The 19,673-nt window shown below is 38.3% G+C and overlaps 1 protein-coding gene across 1 annotated transcript in view; it reads right to left on the reverse strand.

Moving 5' to 3' along the window:
• Positions 1-19,673, reverse strand: part of MIA2 (MIA SH3 domain ER export factor 2) — an 86,620-nt gene that overhangs the window by 64,049 nt on the left and 2,898 nt on the right. The window contains 4 exon segments of the mRNA XM_055418290.2: positions 3,993-4,093; positions 4,198-4,416; positions 10,299-11,526; positions 17,709-17,795. Of these exon segments, the coding sequence (XP_055274265.2) occupies positions 3,993-4,093; positions 4,198-4,416; positions 10,299-11,526; positions 17,709-17,795 (1,635 nt within the window).

The raw sequence follows: 19,673 nt of genomic DNA on the forward strand, positions 1-19,673 counted from the left end.
TAACTGGGAATAAAACCACCATGTGTGTGCTTGCTAAGTTGCTTTCAGTTCAGTTCAGTTCAGTCGCTCAGTCATGTCCGACTCTCTGTGACCCCATGAATCACAGCACGCCAGGCCTCCCTGTCCATCACCAACTCCCGGAGTTCACTCAAACTCATGTCCATCGAGCTGGTGATGCCATCCAGCCATCTCATTCTCTGTCGTCCCCGTCTCCTCCCACCCGCAATCACTCCCAGCATCAGAGTCTTTTCCAGTGAGTCAACTCGTCGCATGAGGTAGCCAAAGTACTGCAGTTTCAGTTTTAGCATCAGTCTTTCCAATGAACACCCAGGATTGATCTACTCTAGAATGGACTGGTTGGATCTCCCTGCAGTCCAAGGGACTCTCAAGAGTCCTCTCCAACACCACAGCTCAAAAGCATCAATTCTTCGGCGATCAGCTTTCTTCACAGTCCAACTCTCACATCCATACACGACCACTGGAAAAACCATAGCCTTGACTAGATGGACCTTGGTTGGCAAAGTAATGTCTCTGCTTTTTAATATGCTATCTAGGTTGGTCATAACTTTCCTTCCAAGGAGTAAGCGTCCTTTAATTTCATGGCTGCAATCACCATCTGCAGTGATTTTGGAGCCCCCAAAAATAAAGTCTGATACTGTTTCCACTGTTTCCCCATCTATTTCCCATGAAGTGATGGGACCAGATGCCATGATCTTTGTTTTCTGAATGTTGAGCTTCAAGCCAACCTTTTCACTCTCCTCTTTCACTTTCATCAAGAGGCTCTTTAGTTTCTAAGTTGCTTTAGTTGTGTCCAACTCTGCAACCCTATGGACTATAGCCCTCCAGGCTCCTCTGTCCATGGGATTTCCCAGACAAGAGTACTAGAGTGGGTTGCCATTCCCTTCTCCAAAACCACCATATGACCCAGCAATCCCACTACTAGGCATATACACTGAGGAAACCAAAATTGAAAAAGATACATGTACCCCAATGTTCATTGCAGTACTATGTACAATAGCTAGGACATGGAAGCAACCTAGATGTCCATCAACAGATGAACGTATAAAGAAGCCATGGTACATATATACAATAGAATATTCAGTTCAGTCGCTCAGTCGTGTCCGACTCTTTGTGACCCCATGAATCACAGCACGCCAGGCCTCCCTGTCCATCACTAACTCCCAGAGTTCAATCAAACTCACATCCATAGAGTCGGTGATGCCATCCAGCCATCTCATTCTCTATCATCACCTTCTCCTCCTACCCCCAATTGCTCCCAGCATCAGAGTCTTTTCCAGTGAGTCAACTCTTCACATGAGGTTGCCAAAGTATTGGAGTTTCAGCTTTAGCATCAGTCCTTCCAATGAACACCCAGGACTGATCTCCTTTAGAATGGACTGGTTGGATCCCCTTGCAGTCCAAGGGACTCTCAAGAGTCTTCTCCAGCACCACAGTTCACAAGATATTACTCAGCCATAAAAAGGAGCACATTTGAGTCAGTTCTAATAAGACAGATGAACCTAGAGCTTATTATATAGAGTGAAGTAAATCAGAAAAAGAAAAGCAAATATCGTATACTAACACATATATATGGAATCTAGAAAGATAGTGCTGATAAAATTATTTGCAGGACAGCAATGGAGACACACACATAAAGAACAGACTTACGGACACAGTGCAGGGAAGGAAGGAGAGGATGGGGATGTATGGAGAGAGTAACATGGAAATGTACATTACAATATATAAAATAGATAGCTAATAGTAATTTGCTATCTGACTCAGGGAACTCAAACCAGGACTCTGTAATAACCTAGAGGGGTGGGATGGGGAGGGAGGTGGGAGGGAGGTTCAAGAGGGAGGGGACATATGTATACCTATTGCCGATTCTTGTTGATGTTTGGCAAAAACCAACACAATACTGTAAAGCAATTATCCTTCAACTAAAAAAAAAAAAGAATCCATCTGCCAATGCAGGAGACACAGGTTCAATCCCTGGTCAGAGAAGATCCCATATGCCGCAGAGCAACTAAACCCGAGTGCAACAACTACTGAGCCCATGCTCTAGGGCCCTCAAGTCACAACTACTGAGCCCATGTACTGTAACCACTGAAGCTCCTGCACCCTGGAGCCTGTGCTCCTTAACAGGAGGAGCCACTGCAACGAGAAGCCCTTGCATCACAACTAGAGAATAGCCCCCACTCATTGAGACTAGAAAAAACCTGTGCAGCAATGAAGACCCAACACAGCCATAAATAAATAAATATTTTTAAATATTATTTTTAAAAAACAGGTTCTTCTTAAAAAATGGGAGATTTCAAACACACAAAAAATCTAGATTTCCAACTTCTCTTGAAATATCAGAAGATCTGGGAAAAAAAAAAAAACTGAAGGACCTATTTCCTTTGGAGAAGGCATACACTCTCTAGTTGGCTACAGTTCTCTCCTTTACCTGTGCTGCACTCATTTGAGTTTATAAACCCTAATTTAGACCTTCACGATTTATTTCCTGAACTCAAGTGATAACTTCTTGATTGAGCTCCCTTCCTCTGGTCTTCATTCAATTCGTATTAATATTGACAATGTTGATTGACAGACTTAATACATGAAACTTTTTCACTTTACTTAGAGCAATTATCCTCCAATTAAAAATAAAGTTAAAAAATAGTGCCACATGATTGAAAAGATAGAGTTCAACTTCCTATCACAAATGCAAAGCTAACCTTTCTCTGTAATCCCAGTATTCAACTTCAGTCTCACTTTATATTCAGTTAGACTGAATTACTTATAAATTGCTTATAAATTTATTACTTATAAATTCAATCAGATTGAACTGCTTAGAAATGCCTGAATCTCTCCCACTTCTGTACTTTTTAAAATGTGCTCTCAACCTAGAATGTTCATCCTTTCTTGCCTGGTTAACTCTTACTCTTTCTTCAAGATCAGCTCAAGTAAGATCTCTTCTGGGACATTTTCCCAGGCTACTCCTCCCCACTCTCTCTACCTACCATTTCCAATCAGTCTACCAGGCAGCTCCTCCTGTGTGTCAATAGCATCCTGTGGCCATTACAGCACATACTACAATTATTACTTTTTTTACCGTGTCCAACTAGAATGAACTCCTTGAAGGCAACCACTGTTAAATTTCATCTTAAAATGTAAATGAGAAGATACAAGTGCTTCCTCAATTATTTATATAATAGCAGTAAATGAGAAAAGAAACAAACACTTGCAAAAGACCTTATGTGCCAAATACTACAGCTAGCTCCTTTTGTAATATTTCATTTACAATAAATGAGATAGAATTTAATAGAAGTTACAATAAATGAAAAAGCAGCCAGATTTTAGAATTTTAGTTATGACTTGGTTAAATTTTGAAGTACTAGTTGTTTTTGCAAGATTCTCACATTACATAATTTTGAGGTCACAGTTGTCATTCAAATATTAATAATTTGCTTAAGATTAAGTTTCAGTTCATATTATTTCTGAGTTAAATCTTAGTATGATTTCCTCTGATTTAAAAAAAGAGAGAAGGAAAAAACCCTAATGCTCAAGATCAACAAAGCTTAAGGAAGGGTTTTTAAAATATCTTTAAGAACATCCATGCAACAAAATATTCATGTAAGGGAAAAGCTTCCTATAAGATTTTATGCAAAGAGAAATATTACACATCAATAATATTTACATAGGATTTACTCAAACATAATTTTCAGCTACTCCTATGTTTAGTAAAATAGGTAAAATTATTGGGTGGCGCTAGTGATTAAGAACCCACCTGCCAATGCAAGAGACATAGAAATTCAGGTTCAATCCCTTGGTCAGGAAGATCCCCTGGAGAAGGAAATGGCAACTCACTCCAATATTCTTGCCTACATCATCCCATAGGCAGAGGAACCTGGCGGGCTGCAGTTTATAGCCTTGCAAAGAGTCAGACACAACTGACTCAAGTTAGCACATACATAAAATATTGAAAAATATCTAAAAGGTCAACTTACCCTTTCTGTAAGAATTACAACTGGTAAAAATGCAGAATTCAGGAAATCATATACATCAATTTGAAATAAATATTCCAGAAGCTGACGCCAAGAAGCATCTTCTGTCAATTTATAAATTAAAATGTTAATACTTGATAAGATACAAATTTTGAGTTCAATTTCTTCCTTAATTGCTGCATTAGAGAACAAATAACTTGTTTCTTACCTTTTTTAGCAATGTAATTTTGAGAAGATAAAGAGTAATCAGTTAAAAGGATCTGACTGTTTGACAGGGTATTTTCCATAGATGTATCAATTTCCATCTGAGCAGGCCTTTCGGTGTCTAGTGATGTCTTTAATTTTTCATCACTATTTTCAGAAGATAGAGTTTTGAAATGAGCTTCTTCATGAATTCTCATAGGGAACTCTATTTCGGAGTCCATATCTGCAAATAGAAAGGTTTAGTGTTTTTAATAATGTTTACTTTGTTGTAGGCTTCCTATTTTTTTCTAGGCAGGTCACCCTTTGAATCTTTGTGGGCACTGTGATACTTCATTGTGGAAAGAATTCACTGAAACAAATTTATAGTCTGTATTAGTTCCTACTGCAGATATAATAAATTAACACACATTTAATGGCTTAAACAACACAAATATATTTCTGGAAATCAGAAATCCTAAAACCAAGGCTTTGGCAGGGCTGTATTCCTTCTGGAGGTCTAGAGGAGAATTCATTTCCTTGTTTTTTCTACCTTCTGGAGGCCATCTGCATCCTTTGGTTCATGGCCCTGTATATATGAAGATATATATATATATATACATATATATATGTGCACATCTTGAGAAAATTCATTTTAAAGAGGATTTTTGTCATTGTTGTTTAGTCACTAAGTTGTGTCCAACTTTTGTGATCCCATGGAATGTAGCCCGCCAGGCTCCTCTGTCCATGGGATTTTCCAGGCAAGACTATTGGAGCAGGTTGCCATTTCCTTCTTCAGGGGCTCTTCTGAACCCAGGGAGTGAACCCAACTTGCATTGGCAAACAGATTCTTTACCACTGAGCCATCTAGGAAGCCCTTAAAAAGGATTACCCTTCTCCAAAATTAAGAAAAAAATTTAATTTGAAATATATGTGTTATAATTTTCTACATTTGTAATGTTGCACCATATATTTATGTGTATGCCATGTCACACAGCCATCAATTCAATTTTCAAATATAGTTTAAACTGATCACTGGATTCAATTAACTAATCAAACAGGATTTTTTTTTAAAAGAAAGGTTCTAACTAGTTCTAGCCTGAGGTATAGTAGTCAAGTAAATTGTGGGATTTATTTCTCAGTTACTTTTTAAGATAAGGATAGAAAAGTATCATTGCAGTCCTAAAAAACAATATGAAAGAATAGTCCTAACTGAAATATTCAATATCTAACTTCGCTCTTTGAGTTATGAATATAACATATCACTTTCATGCTGTCACTTACTTAGCAATGTTGAAAAGATGAAAGTCCCAAGTGAGCAAACAGATACCTGTAATTTAATAATGCCACATGTGGACATTAAAATTTAAAATGAACAATCAACTCAGGAGTCTGAATATAATTGGATCATTGTAAATACAGGACTCAAACAGTGATCTACAATGATGTTTAATGGCATAAGAGGAAAAAAGACTTATTCAACAAATAATTTCACAAAATTTATGTGTGCCTAGATTGATTCTTTTAAAAATATTATCTTATACTGCACTTGAAATAAATATATGTAAAAAAATGAAAACTTCCTATATATTTAATTATACTTCTGAGGTATTATTTTTACAATACTTTTACGTAAGCCTTAGGATTTACATGAGAAGCCAAAGCAATCTTAAAAAAGAAGAATAGAACTGGAGGAATCATACTCCCTGACTTCAGCCTATACTGCAAAGCTACAATCATGAAAATAGTATGATACTGAAACAAAAATAGATACAGAGATCAATGGAATAGTCTAGAGAGCCCAGAAATAGACCCACACACTTACGGTCAATTAATCTACAATAAAGGAGATAAGGATATATAATGTATAAAAGATAATTCCTTCAATAAGTGGTTTAGGGAAAACTAGACAGCAACATGTAAAAGAATGAAATTAGAACATTCTCTAATGCCATACACAAAAAAATTAAAGACCTAACTATAAGATTGGATACTATAAAACTCCTAGAGGAAAACAATGGTAGAACACTTTTTGATATAAATCACAGGTCAATATCAAAAAAGCAAACAACTCAATCAAAAATGAGTGGAAGACCTAAACAGACATTTCTTCAAAGAAGACATCCAGATGGCTAAGAAGAAGCACATCGCTAATTATTCAGTTCAGTTCAGTTCAGTTCAGTCGCTCAGTCGTGTCCGACTCTCCGCGACCCCATGAATCACAGCACGCCAGGCCTCCCTGTCCATCACCAACTCCCGGAGTACACTCAAACTCATGTCCACAGAGTCGGTGATGCCATCCAGCCATCTCATTCTCCGTCGTCCCCTTCTCCTCCCGCCCCCAACCTTTCCCAGCATCAGAGTCTTTTCCAGTGAGTCAACTCGTCGCATGAGGTGGCCAAAGTATTGCAGTTTCAGCTTTAGCATCGCTAATTATTAGAGAAATGTAAATCAAACCTACAGTGAGGTATCACACCAGTCAGAACGGCCATCATCAAAAAGTCAACAATGAATACTGAAGAGGGTGTAGAGAAAAGGAAAGACTTCTGTACTTTGGTGGGAACATAAACTGGTGCAGCCACTAGGGAGAACAGCATGGAGGTCCCTTAAAAAACTAAAAATAGAACTTCCATAGGATCCAACAACATCACACCTGGCCATATACTGGAAGAAAACTATAATCTGAAAACATACATGCATTATTTACAATAGCCAAGATGTGGAAGCAATCTAAATGTCTATCAACAGATGACCAGAAAAAGCAGATTGTATGTATTCAATACATACAATGGATTATAGGCCATAAAAAAGAATGAAACAATGCTATTTGCAGCACTGGATAGACCTAGAGATTATCATATTAGATGAAGTCAGATTGTGAATGACAAATATCACATAATAGCACTTACATGTGGAATTTAGAAAAATTATACAAATGAACTTATTTACAAAACAGAAATAGACTCACAGACAGAAAACAAACTTACAGTTACCAAAGGGAAAGAAAGGGAGGGATAAATTAAGAATTTGGGATTAACATTTATATACTACTATATATAAAATAAACAGCAAGGTCCTAATAATAGCACAGGAAACTATATTCACTATCTTATAATAACCTATAATTGAAAACAATCTGAAAAATAATACATAGTCTTATGTATGTACTCATATATGTTCTTAAATGTATGCATATTGTTATATATTTATAACTGAATCACTTTGCTTTATACCTGAAATATTGTAAATACTTCAATTTTTAAAAGATTTACATTAGATACAGTTATGACTTTCTTACAATTGTTAATAAATTAATAAAGTTTTAATTCAAATAAAATAATGAATATTCTTTCATATTTAACTGTACTTGGAAAATTCATTATTTAAATAAGCTCAGTTGGAATCCTTTTGTAAAGCTATTAATATTGTAATATAAATAACTTATCTAATTTATTTTGTAAATTCTTAGATCAGCAATATTGGCTTTTTGTAAATGTGTTATCTCAAGTCTCAGCTTTCCACAAATACTTATTCAAGATCAGCAATTAATTTTTCTTATGCATTCTTTATAAATAAGTCCAGTTTTCACTTGTTATTCCCTAAAAGAGGTAGTGAAATTATCTGAAAATATTGACTATTTTAGCTATTTCTCCAATATCCAGAAAATAGACTCTGTGGCATTAACTGAATCCTTAAGTTTCTCTTTTTTAATAGCAAACTTCGCATGACCCTAGTTTGTTTTTCATTTAGTTATAGTGAAATGTTTTGAAATATTTGTAGAGTAAGGCAACTTTTTTCTGAACCTTAAAAGAATTTCTTAACACTTTTATAAAAATCCTTCAAAACTAGTTATAATTGCATAAATGCACTGCTTGATTATTTACCAAGTTATTCTCCCAGCATCACTACATGAAATAAATTCTACTAAAATTATATTCAGAATGACCTGAAGTTTCTATCAGTTCAATTCAGTTCAGTCGCTCGGTCGTGTCCGACTCTTTGCGACCCTATGAATCACAGCATGCCAGGCCTCCCTGTCCATCACCAATTCCCGGAGTTCACTCAAACTCATGTCCATCAAGTCGGTGATGCCATCCAGCCATCTCATTCTCTGTCGTCCCCTTCTCCTCCCACCCCGAATCCTTCCCAGTATCAGAGTCTTTTCCAGTGAGTCAACTCATTGCATGAGGTGGCCAAAGTATTGGAGTTTCAGCTTTAGCATCAGTCCTTCCAATGAACACCCAGGTTTGATCTCCTTTAGAATGGACTGGTTGGATCTCCTTGCAGTCCAAGGGACTCTCAAGAGTCTTCTCCAGCACCACAGTTCAAAAGCATCAATTCTTCAGTGATCAGCTTTCTTCACAGTCCAACTCTCACTATCCATACCTGACCACGGGAAAAACCATAGCCTTGACGAGACGGACCTTGGTTGGCAAAGTAATGTCTCTGCTTTTTAATATGCTATCTAGGTTGGTCATAACTTTCCTTCCAAGGAGTAAGTGTCTTTTAATTTCATGGCTGCAATCAGCATCCACAGTGATTTTGGAGCCCAAAAAAATAAAGTCTGACACTGTTTCCACTGTTTCCCCATCTATTTCCCATGAAGTGATGGGACCAGATGTCATGATCTTTGTTTTCTGAATGTTGAGCTTCAAACCAACCTTTTCACTCTCCTCTTTCACTTTCATCAAGAGGCTTTTGAGTTCCTCTTCACTTTCTGCCATAAGGGTGGTGTCATCTGCATATCTGAGGTTACTGATATTTCTCCCAGCAATCGATTCCAGATGTGCTTCTTCCAGCCCAGCGTTCCTCATGATGTAGTCTGCATATAAGTTAAATAAGCAGGGTGACAATATACAACCTTGACGTACTCCTTTTTCTATTTGGAACCAGTCTGTTGTTCCATGTCCAGTTCTAACTGTTGCTTCCTGACCTGCATACAGGTTTCTCCAGAGGCAGGTCAGGTGGTCTGGTATAAATAAGCTCTAAAATATTTTTATATAGCTATATTTTGAAATGTCTATATTTCTGAGTTGATATTGCTTTTATTTCTAGTTACTCTTATCTGCTTTTTCACAAATATCTCTTTAGGATCTAACAAGCTTAGAATAAAATAATTTCCTCTAGCCTTTGAAAATCTAGGTCTCTAATGTTTTCAGTCATGAAAATCATCATATCTATACCTTTCTTATTTATAAAAGTGTTAGAGGTGGCTCAGATGGTAAAGGATCTGCCTGCGATGCAGGAGACCCAAATTTGATCCCTGGGGTCAGGAAGATCCCCTAGAGAAGGGAATGGCTACCCACTCCAGTATTCTTGCCTGGAGAATTCCATGAACAGAAGAGCCTAGCCAGCTACAGTCCATGGGGTCCCAAAGAGTCTGACATGACTGAGCAACTAATACTTTCACTTCACTTAGAATCTAAAGTCTATATTCTGGTTAGAGGATGTTGATCAAGTAAAGAACTCACATTTTGTGGAATATTAAGAAATAACATATAGTTCTTCTGGAAATTCAAGAAAATCTATCTATTAAGGGCTTCCCTGGTGGCTAAGACAGTAAAGAATCCACCTGCAATGTGGGAGACCTGGGTTTGAACCCTGAGTTGGGAAGATCCCCTAGAGAATGGAATGGCAACCCATTCCAGTATTCTTGCCTGGAGAATTCCAAGAACAGAGGAGCCTGGCAGGCCCCAGTCCATGGGGTCGCAAAAAGTTGGACATGACTGATTGACTTTCACTTCAATTCAAAATCTACTAAGTCCCAGAGCAAACCAGATATATTGATAAAAGGGTGATTGACAAGGTTGTTGCTGATTATTGTTTATTCAGAAAAACAAGGATTCCTGGATTTTTCATGAGATCTGTACTTTTAAAAATAGGCTCAGACTGTAAAGAATCTGCCCATAATGTGGGAGACCCAGGTTCGACCCCTAGGTTGGGAAGATCACCTGAAGAAGAGAATGGCTACCCACTCCAGTATTCTGGCCTGGAGAATTCATGGACAGAGGAGCCTGGCGGGCTACAGTTCATGGCACCTCAAAAAGTCAGACACGACGGAGCAACTAGCAATTTCACTTTTTCGTATGGTTAAAAAAGAAATCACATTATAGATATTTTTATACTAACCTGGATGACTGTAACCACTTTTCAACATATCTTCTATATTATCCGTGGGGTACTTTTCAGCTGAAAATTCTTCTGTTTTATCATTTTCACCTACATTAATTTCATCCAGAGTCTGTTTGGGAAATGTCAATTCTGTTTCCTTTGGAGTGTTCTGGAACCTCCAGCGGTTGTCAAAATTATATAATAACTTTTTAAAATATGGTACAGTATCAGAATCATCTGTTTTCTCTAAGACCCTTTCCTTGCCTATTTGATTTTCAGTTTCCATAATTTTTATTAGTTTTATTTCTTGTTCCTTATCAGGGTCAAATTCACTTGTTGAAGGATATCTATGTTTATCTCCCTCACCTCCTTCTTCATTTTTTCCACCATCTGATATCATTTTATCTTCATTAGCATATGCAAAGCCTAGCATAGCAAAACCAAAATCAAACCAACTTGGCTTGAGAATTGAGCTGTCATTAGTGATTACATCTTCTTTTTCTGTTAATATTTCTGTACACGGAACAGTGGGTTCTTCCTCAGAGGATACGGAATTAGGAACATCTTCTAAAGGTGGGTTGCTCTCTTTGGACAATAACTCAAGCTCTGTATCCTCACTTCCAAAACCCAAATAACTTGTGAATCCATCACCAAACCAACCAGTGTCTTGAGGATTGAGAATGTGCTCTGACTCAGATACTAGTTCAGATTGTTCCTTTGGCACTGAATCAAACTCTGATTCAAGTTCTTGCTTATGTTCTGTTTGGGGCTCACCACTGTTTAATTCCTCTGGGTCATTCCCATCTTCCACTGCTATTTGTCTACTTTTAAATGAGCTTTCTTCTTGAGGTTCAATAACTGATTCAAAAGTCTTTTCTTCAGCTTGATCCTTTCCAAATCCAAACCATCCTTTCACTTCAGGCACGGTTGAAGATGGTGGGACATGATCCCCTTCTGGAATAAGATACTGTTCCATACTTCCAGCTTCTACTTCCCAATCTTCTGATTCACTTGTACTTCTGATATCTTCAGGAGCCTCTGAAGCTGGAAATTGGTCTTCAAACAAACTACTTTCAGAAGCTGAATAAAATCCAGGTTCTACCTGAAAATCATTTTCATATACACTATATTTGGGGTCATTATCTTCTTCATATGGATACATATTTTCACTATTATCACTGTTTAACTCACTGGCTTCATTTTCAAATATGTAGCTTATTCCAAGAAGACAGAAAAAGTCAGATTCCTGAAAGGAAAAATATATATATGATTGACATTAATATACTGAAACTCCTTGTTTGTCCAAAATCATTCCAGATGAGTGTCATTTTCCCAAGGCCACACAACTAGCTCAATAGCTGAGCAAAAACTCCTAATTGCAACACTTGTATCATAACCGACTTTTCAGGGTTAGTTATATAAACCTCAGTGATATCCACTTGTATTAGGATTTGACATCAAATAGTTAAAGAACTTTAGAAGAAAAGGCAATCCAGTATTGAGTATATTCTGCAAAGAAACTCTAATGAAGAGGCGTTCATGGCCACAAAATCTTGCTCCTTGTAAGGGGACACTGAATAGACACATGGAGCTGTGCAGTGGTTTCAGAGTGGAATTTACAGCACATGATCACAGCTCAGAAAAACTAGACTCTAAGGCATGATGGCCTGGTTAGAAGCTACACTATAACACTTACGCTTCTTTAATAGACTCCAAGGCATGATGGCCTGGTTAGAAGCTACACTATAACACTTATGCTTCTTTAATTGAGTTACTGCAAGCAGCCGATGGAGGCAGGGATCCCCTTGCTCATCTCACAGAACAACCAAATTTTCAAGAATAAAATGGTAAAAGCTATTTTTTTGATCTGAAAGTATGAGACACTGATATGCACTACTCTTTGGTTATCACCATTATAAAATGAGAATAAAACTCAGAATTTTACAAAAAATAAACTTCAGAATTGCAATTTTTACAGTATAATTTTGGCACTGCAACACTGTAGGTGATTAATAGATGTTGGAGCCAAACACTATGGATTGAAATATTAATCCCGCTGTTTACTAGCTCTGTGACCTTGGGTGAATTAGATGACCTTTCTATGCCTTAGTCTCTTCATTTGTAAAATGAAAAATAATACCTTATAGGGCTGTTGTGAAAAGATTAAATGAATCAAGTACTTAAAATAGCAACTGTCTCTAGTAAATATTAGCCTAATGTAGCCCAAGGTTATACTACCCAAATGAGCCAGTTGTGCAAGGATAAAAAGGCCCAAACCCTTGCCTCTATTCAGAACAAATCTGAAAGCCCATCCCAGCTTCTAAGTTCCTTACAGAATCACCTGAAATCATTGCTGCAACTGCATCATAGTTCAACTTCTCTGTCTGTCCAATTCTGTTTTTTTTCTGGTGTTTCCTTACAAGTGTTATTCCCAAGAGTACTCCCCAGTACACTTCTTGGATGGAAAAGTCCATCTATTTTCCAGGAGACTTGACCTAAGAATTTGGACCTCCTATATGCCTACTGTGATCCACACAGTCAAAGGCTTTGGCATAGTCAATAAAGCAGAAATAGATATTTTTCTGGAACTCTCTTGCATTTTCAATGATCCAGCGGATGTTGGCAATTTGATCTCTGGTTACCCTGCCTTTTCTAAAACCAGCTTGAACATCTGAAGTTCAGGGTTCACGTATTGTTGAAGCCTGGCTTGGAGAATTTTAAGCATTACTTTACTAGCGTGTAAGATGAGTACAATTGTGCAGAGGTTTGAGCATTCTTTGGCATTGCCTTTCTTTGGGATTAGAATGAAAACTGACCTTTTCCAGTCCTGTGGCCACTGCTGAGTTTTCCAAATTTGCTGGCATATTGAGTGTAGCACTTTCACAGCATCATCTTTCAGGATTTGAAATAGCTCAACTGGAATTCCATCACCTCCACTAGCTTGGTTCATAGTGATGCTTTCTAAGGTCCATTTGACCTCACATTCCAGGATGTCTGGCTCTAGGTGAGGGATCATACCATTGTGATTATCTGGGTTGTGAAGCTCTTTTTTGTACATTTCTTCTGTGTATTCTTGCCACCTCTTCTTAATATCTTCTGCTTCTGTTAGGTCCATACCATTTCTGTCCTTCATCGAGCCCATCTTTGCATGAAATGTTCCCTTGGTATCTCTAATTGTCTTGAAGAGATTTCTAGTCTTTCCCATTCTGTTGTTTTCCTCTATTTCTTTGCATTGATCGCTGAGGAAGGCTTTCTTATCTCTCCTTGCTATTTTCTGGAACTCTGCATTCAGATGCTTATATCTTTCCTTTTCTCCTTTGCTTTTCACTTCTCTTCTTTTCACAGCTATTTGTAAGGCCTCCTCAGTCAGCCATTTTGTTTTTTTGGCATTTCTTTTCCATGGGGATGGTCTTGATCCCTGTCTCCTGTACAATGTCACAAACCTCCGTCCATAGTTCATCAGACAGTCTATCAGATCTAGTCCCTTAAATCTATGTCTCACTTCCACCGTATAATCGTAAGGGATTTGATTTAGGTCATACCTGAATGGTCTAGTGGTTTTCCCTACTTTCTTCAATTTAAGTCTGAATTTGGCAATAAAGAGTTCATGATCTGAACCACAGTCAGCTCCCGGTCTTGTTTTTGCTGACTGTATAGAGCTTCTCCATCTTTGGCTACAAAGAATATAATCAATCTGATTTCGGTGTTGACCATCTGGTGATGTCCACGTGTAGAGTCTTCTCTTGTGCTGTTGGAAGAGGGTGTTTGCTATGACCAGTGCTTTCTCTTGGCAAAACTCTATTAGCCTTTGCCCTGCTTCATTCCATACTCCAAGGCCAAATTTGCCTGTTACTCCAGGTGTTTCTTGACTTCCTACTTTTGCATTCCAGTCCCCTATAATGAAAAGGACATCTTTTTTGGGTGTTAGTTCTAAAAGGTCTTGTAGGTCTTCATAGAACTGTTCAACTTCAGCTTCTTCAGCGTTACCAGTTGGGGCATAGGCTTGGATTACCATGATATTGAATGGTTTGCCTTGGAAACTAACAGAGATCATTCTGTTGTTTTTGAGATTGTTTCCAAGTACTGCATTTCAGACACTTTTGTTGACCATGATGGCTATTCCATTTCTTCTAAGGGATTCCTGCCCACAGTAGTAGATATAATGGTCATCTGAGTTAAATTCACCGATCCCAGTCCATTTTAGTTTGCTGATTCCTAGAATGTCGATGTTCACTCTTGCCATCTCCTGTTTGACCACTTTCAATTTGCCTTGATTCATGGACCTGACATTCCAGGTTCCTATGCAATATTGCTCTTTACAGCATCAGACCTTGCTTCTATCACCAGTCCCATCCACAACAGGAAATGAAAGAGCAACAGAGTTCCAGAAAAAATCTATTTCTGCTTTATTGACTACGTCAAAGCCTTTGACTGTGTGGATCACAGTAAACTGTGGAAAATTCTGAAAGAGATGGGAATACTGGACCACCTGACCTGCCTCTTGAGAAACCTATATGCTGGTCAGGAAGCAACAGTTAGAACTGGACATGGAACAACAGACTCGTTCCAAATAGAAAAAGGAGTACGTCAAGGTTGTATATTGTCACCCTGCTTATTTAACTTATATGCAGAGTACATCATGAGGAACGCTGGGCTGGAAGAAGCACAAGCTGGAATCAAGATTGCCGGGAGAAATATCAATAACCTCAGATATGCAGATGACACCACCCTTATGGCAGAAAGTGAAGAGGAACTCAAAAGTCTCTTGATGAAAGTGAGAGAGGAGAGTGAAAAAGTTGGCTGAAAGCTCAACATTCAGAAAACTAAGATCATGGCATCTGGTCCCATCACTTCATGGGAAATAGATGGAGAAAAAGTGGAAACAGGGGCTGACTTGATTTTTTGGTGCTCCAAAATCACTGCAGATGGTGATTGCAGCCGTGAAATTAAAAGATGTTTACTCATTGGAAGGAAAGTTATGACCAACCTAGGCAGCATATTAAAAAGCAGAGATATTACTTTGCCAACAAAGGTCCATCTAGTCAAGGCTATGGTTTTTCTAGTGGTCATGTATGGATGTGAGAGTTGGACTGTGAAGAAAGCTGATCACCGAAGAATTGATGCTTTTGAACTGTGGTACTGGAGAAGACTCTTGAGAGTCCCTTGGACTGCAAGGAGGTCCAACCAGTCCACCCTAAAGGAGATCAGTCCTGGGTGTTCATTGGAAGGACTGATGCTAAAGCTGGAACTCCAATACTTTGGCCACCTCAAGAGAAGAGTTGACTCATTGAAAAAGACCTGATGCTGGGAGGGATTGGGGGCAGGAGGAGAAGGGCACATCCAGAGATGGCTGGATGGCATCACCAACTCGATGCACATGAGTTTGAGTGAACTCCAGGAATTGGTGATGGACAGGGAGGCCTCGCCTGCTATGATTCATGGGGTCACAAAGAGTCGGACATGACTGAGTGCCTGAACTGAACTGATATACCTACTATGTGCTCTGCTCTGTGCTAAGTACTGAAATTCTACAGTAAATGATAGAAACAGTAAGTAATAGATTTTGATAAGTGCTATGCAGGAAATAGGAAGCTGTGGTTGAGAAGCAATAATTCCTTTAGAATCATCATGGAAGAGCTCTCTGAGGCACTGATATTTAAGCTGCAACCTACAGCTTAACGACTAAACAACAACAGATACAACTTAAGGACTAAACAACAACAACAAAAGGATAAGGAGGAACTAACCAGGTGAAGAACTTAGGGAAAGCATTCCAAACAAAGGGAAAGGGCTTGACATGGTCTAAGAACAGTCAATAGGCCAGCATGGCTAGGAGCATAGTGGAAGCCAGAAGAAGGGCATTAGATAGCATCAGCAGAGGGCAGGAACAGATCATGCAGAACCAGGTAAGGAGTCAGGGCTTGATTCCAGATTCAACGTAAAGCCGTTAAAAGGCTTTAAACCAAGTGAATGACAAGATCTGATATTTTGGATTTTGATTCATGACTATAAGATTCATGACTGTTTAGGGAATGAATAGGAAGAGGGCAAAAGTAAAGGTAAAAAGACCAGTTAGAAACCTACCGCAGGTTCTACTCAGGAGCTAATTATGCCTTGAGTCAGAGCTATAGGGAGAGTAAGAATGAAGAGAAGACAGATAGATATATTTTGGAGACCGAACTAGCAGGACCGATAGTTACACAGTGAATAGACAGTTAATCCCAGAATTTGTGCTGGGAGACAGCCAGATAATAGACAGTTTACTTAACCAGGCAGAAATGACTTCACACTGACCTCATTTAAGGTAAACTGGCTTAACCTGTGTGTGTGTGTGTGCTAAGAAGCTTCAGTTGTGTCCGACTCTTTGTGATCCTATGGACTGTAGCCTGCCAGGCTCCTCTGTCCATGGGATTTTCCAGGCAAGAATTCTGGAGTGGGTGGCCATACTCTCCTCCAGAGGATCTTGCTGATCCAGGGACTGAACACAGAATCTGAATTAAATGTGTTAGTCAAATTCATGTATTGAAGAGTCACCTTCTGATTCCCTTTCTCATTACCAAGCCCAGTATTATCAAATTCAGTTAAAATTCCAACAGCAAAAGAGGTTTACAGATTGGAGACCTAGAGAGTATGATGGGAAATAAACTCTGTCTCAGGAGGACAATAACATTAGTAATAATATCTAACATTTACATAGCATTTAGTAAATGCTGTTTTACATGCTTTCATATGCTCTTTTTTCCTCAATACATTTATGAGGTAAGTTTATAATCATCATCCTCGTTTTACAAATGAGAAAAAAGGCACAAAGATCACATGACAACTAAGTGGCTAAGTCAGGCTTTGAACTCAGCCCATATCCAGAACTGGTGCTCTAAACCACTGTATTCTACTGCCATCTAATTTTTCAGTAAGCAAAAATCTTTGTCATTAACCCTATCTTACCTGATTTTATTCACATACTCAAACTATTCCTAGCATGAGTTCTTAAGACTATTTTATGTATCCATTATATAAGATGTATAACCAATGGGCACTTACACCACAGAAAACTGTATTAATCAAGAAATTTTAAATTCAACTAATAACCGATAAGGGAATGGCAACCCAGTCCAATATTCTTGCCTTGAGATTTCCATGGACAGAGGATCCAGGTGGGCTACTGTTCAAAGGGGTCACAATGAGTCAGACATGAATGAATGACTAACACACACACACACAAAACAACTATACTCCAATATCAATTAATTAAAAAATAAATTAAAGAATACATTCATTAAAAGGAGAAGGAAAAAAAAGAAAACTGGTAATTAGGGAAAAGAGAATTCTTGGGTGTTTTCAATTATTTCTTTTGTTAGAGAAAAAATATATGAATTTACTTTAAAAAAATAAATCAGTTCAATTAACAACCAAAATCTGTTTACTCACTTTTGTTGGTATTTGAACTTCCTCAGATATGAATACTTCTTCAATCTGGACTGCATCTCTGGGAAAATATCCAAAGTCCTTTCCTTTCTATCCAAATGAAGAATAAATATTAGCAAGTAAGAGTGATCAAAGGAATAGCTATTGAGCCTAATTTTGTTAAATATCCTTGACTTTCATGTATTTCAAATCACAAATATTAATTGGTTTTCATTTACTATCTAAAAAAAAGTCCAATGAAATCATATTCCTTTTGCTACTCAACAGAACAGGGTTAATTTGAGAGAACAAAGGAGCAAGCTATAAAATGGCACTTTTTCAGATTTCAGAGGGAAAACCACTCATTTTCTTCCTTTTTCTGTTCTTAATGACCTTTCTTGCCTAGTGAATCACAGATTTATACTAATAAACCTGGAATATCAAAAAGCAAGGGAATGGTGACAGTAGCCAAGCTAGATGGAGCTGTGACATATTCAGCATTTTCAGGATGTCAAAATAAGATGTTTAAACTCTGAAGGGCCAAGATGGATTCATCAAGAAGTAAAGATCTACGAGTCCTCCAGAGGGGACTGGGTTCCATTCAACTTCTGTACCTTGATGACAGAGATCCTCTCAATCTTGTTTAAGTGCCTTGAAGATGTCCCCCAAGAGTGAAGGCTTCACACGGCCACTCTCAGTCCATTTCCTACCCCTGTCCAAATTTAAAGAGTGTATCTCTTTTGGCCCTTTGATTTAGCACCATTACACCTCAATTCTGATTTTTCCAGCTCTTCAGTTGCTGCAACTATTTGAAAACTGACAAAGTGAACTTCACAATGTGGCTTCTTTTCTATGGTCGCAAAACCTGGTTTGCAGGAGCTTAGCTCTTTGACCAGGGATTGAACCCAGGCCTTCGGCAGCGAAAGCCCAGAGTCTTAATCACACAGTATGGATTTTTTAAATTTTATTTATTTACTTATTTTTGGCTGTGCTACGTCTTTGTTGCTATGCACGCTTTTCTCTAGTTGCAGCGAGCAGGGCCTATTCTCTAGTTGCGGTGTGCAGGCTTCTCATCGCAGTGGCTTCTCTTGTTGCTGAGCATGGGCTCTAGGGCACATGGGCTTCAGTAGTCGTGACTCCTAGGCTCTAGAGTGCGGGTTCAATAATTGTGGCCCACGGTCTCAGCTGCTTCGCAGCATGTGGGATCTTCCCAGATCAGAGATCAAACTCATGTCTCTTGCACTGCAGGTGGATTCTTTACCACTAAGACACCAGGGAAGCCCACAGTGTGGCTTCTTAAATGGCTGTCTGCCTGGACTAGATACCTAAAGCACAAAACTAAGTGTGCTTGAAACTTCACCCTGGCTCCACACGTTACATGTCGCTTTGTGCAGAACTATCATTTTCACACACAGTAGACAAGAAAGAATGCTTTCTTTTCTTCTTATGATACCTACAGTTTAATTTTTCTTATAGTTGCATTAGATACCTCCAGTGCATTCAAGGCAGAGAAATAGTGTGTTCAAAGAACCATAAGCAGTAAGCAGTCTTGGGAGCTGAAGAGTCCAGGTAAACAATTCTGGTCAACAATGTCTGAGGTTCAGTCATATAGCCTCTAATGCTAAGAAGCAGGATTGACCCACATAGAATCTGCTCCTTCAAATAAAGATCAGAGGCTTCCCGTGTAGATGCTATACAAGGAAGAGATCTTATGCATATGCTACATGGAAATGATGTATGTATCAAGTTGGTCATGCTTGCTCAGCTTGGGAATAAAATCATGTGTCATGGTATGTTTTCATTCTAAAACATAATGATATAATCAAAGATACCAATCTATTTTCAACTGAAAATGTTAATCATTAATTTGTCTATGTTATGTATTCAGAAAGAGGATTCAGGCATCTAGGAATTTCAGTGTAATAGGACTTTGGGCCAAATAAAAGCATCTCAGTTATTCTTTTTTTCCATGAAAACTTCATATATCTC

This window comes from Moschus berezovskii, chromosome 21 (assembly GCF_049115385.1).
Source record: "Moschus berezovskii isolate FMDL1 chromosome 21, NW_MosBer_1.0, whole genome shotgun sequence".
Taxonomy (NCBI): Eukaryota; Metazoa; Chordata; class Mammalia; order Artiodactyla; family Moschidae; genus Moschus; species Moschus berezovskii.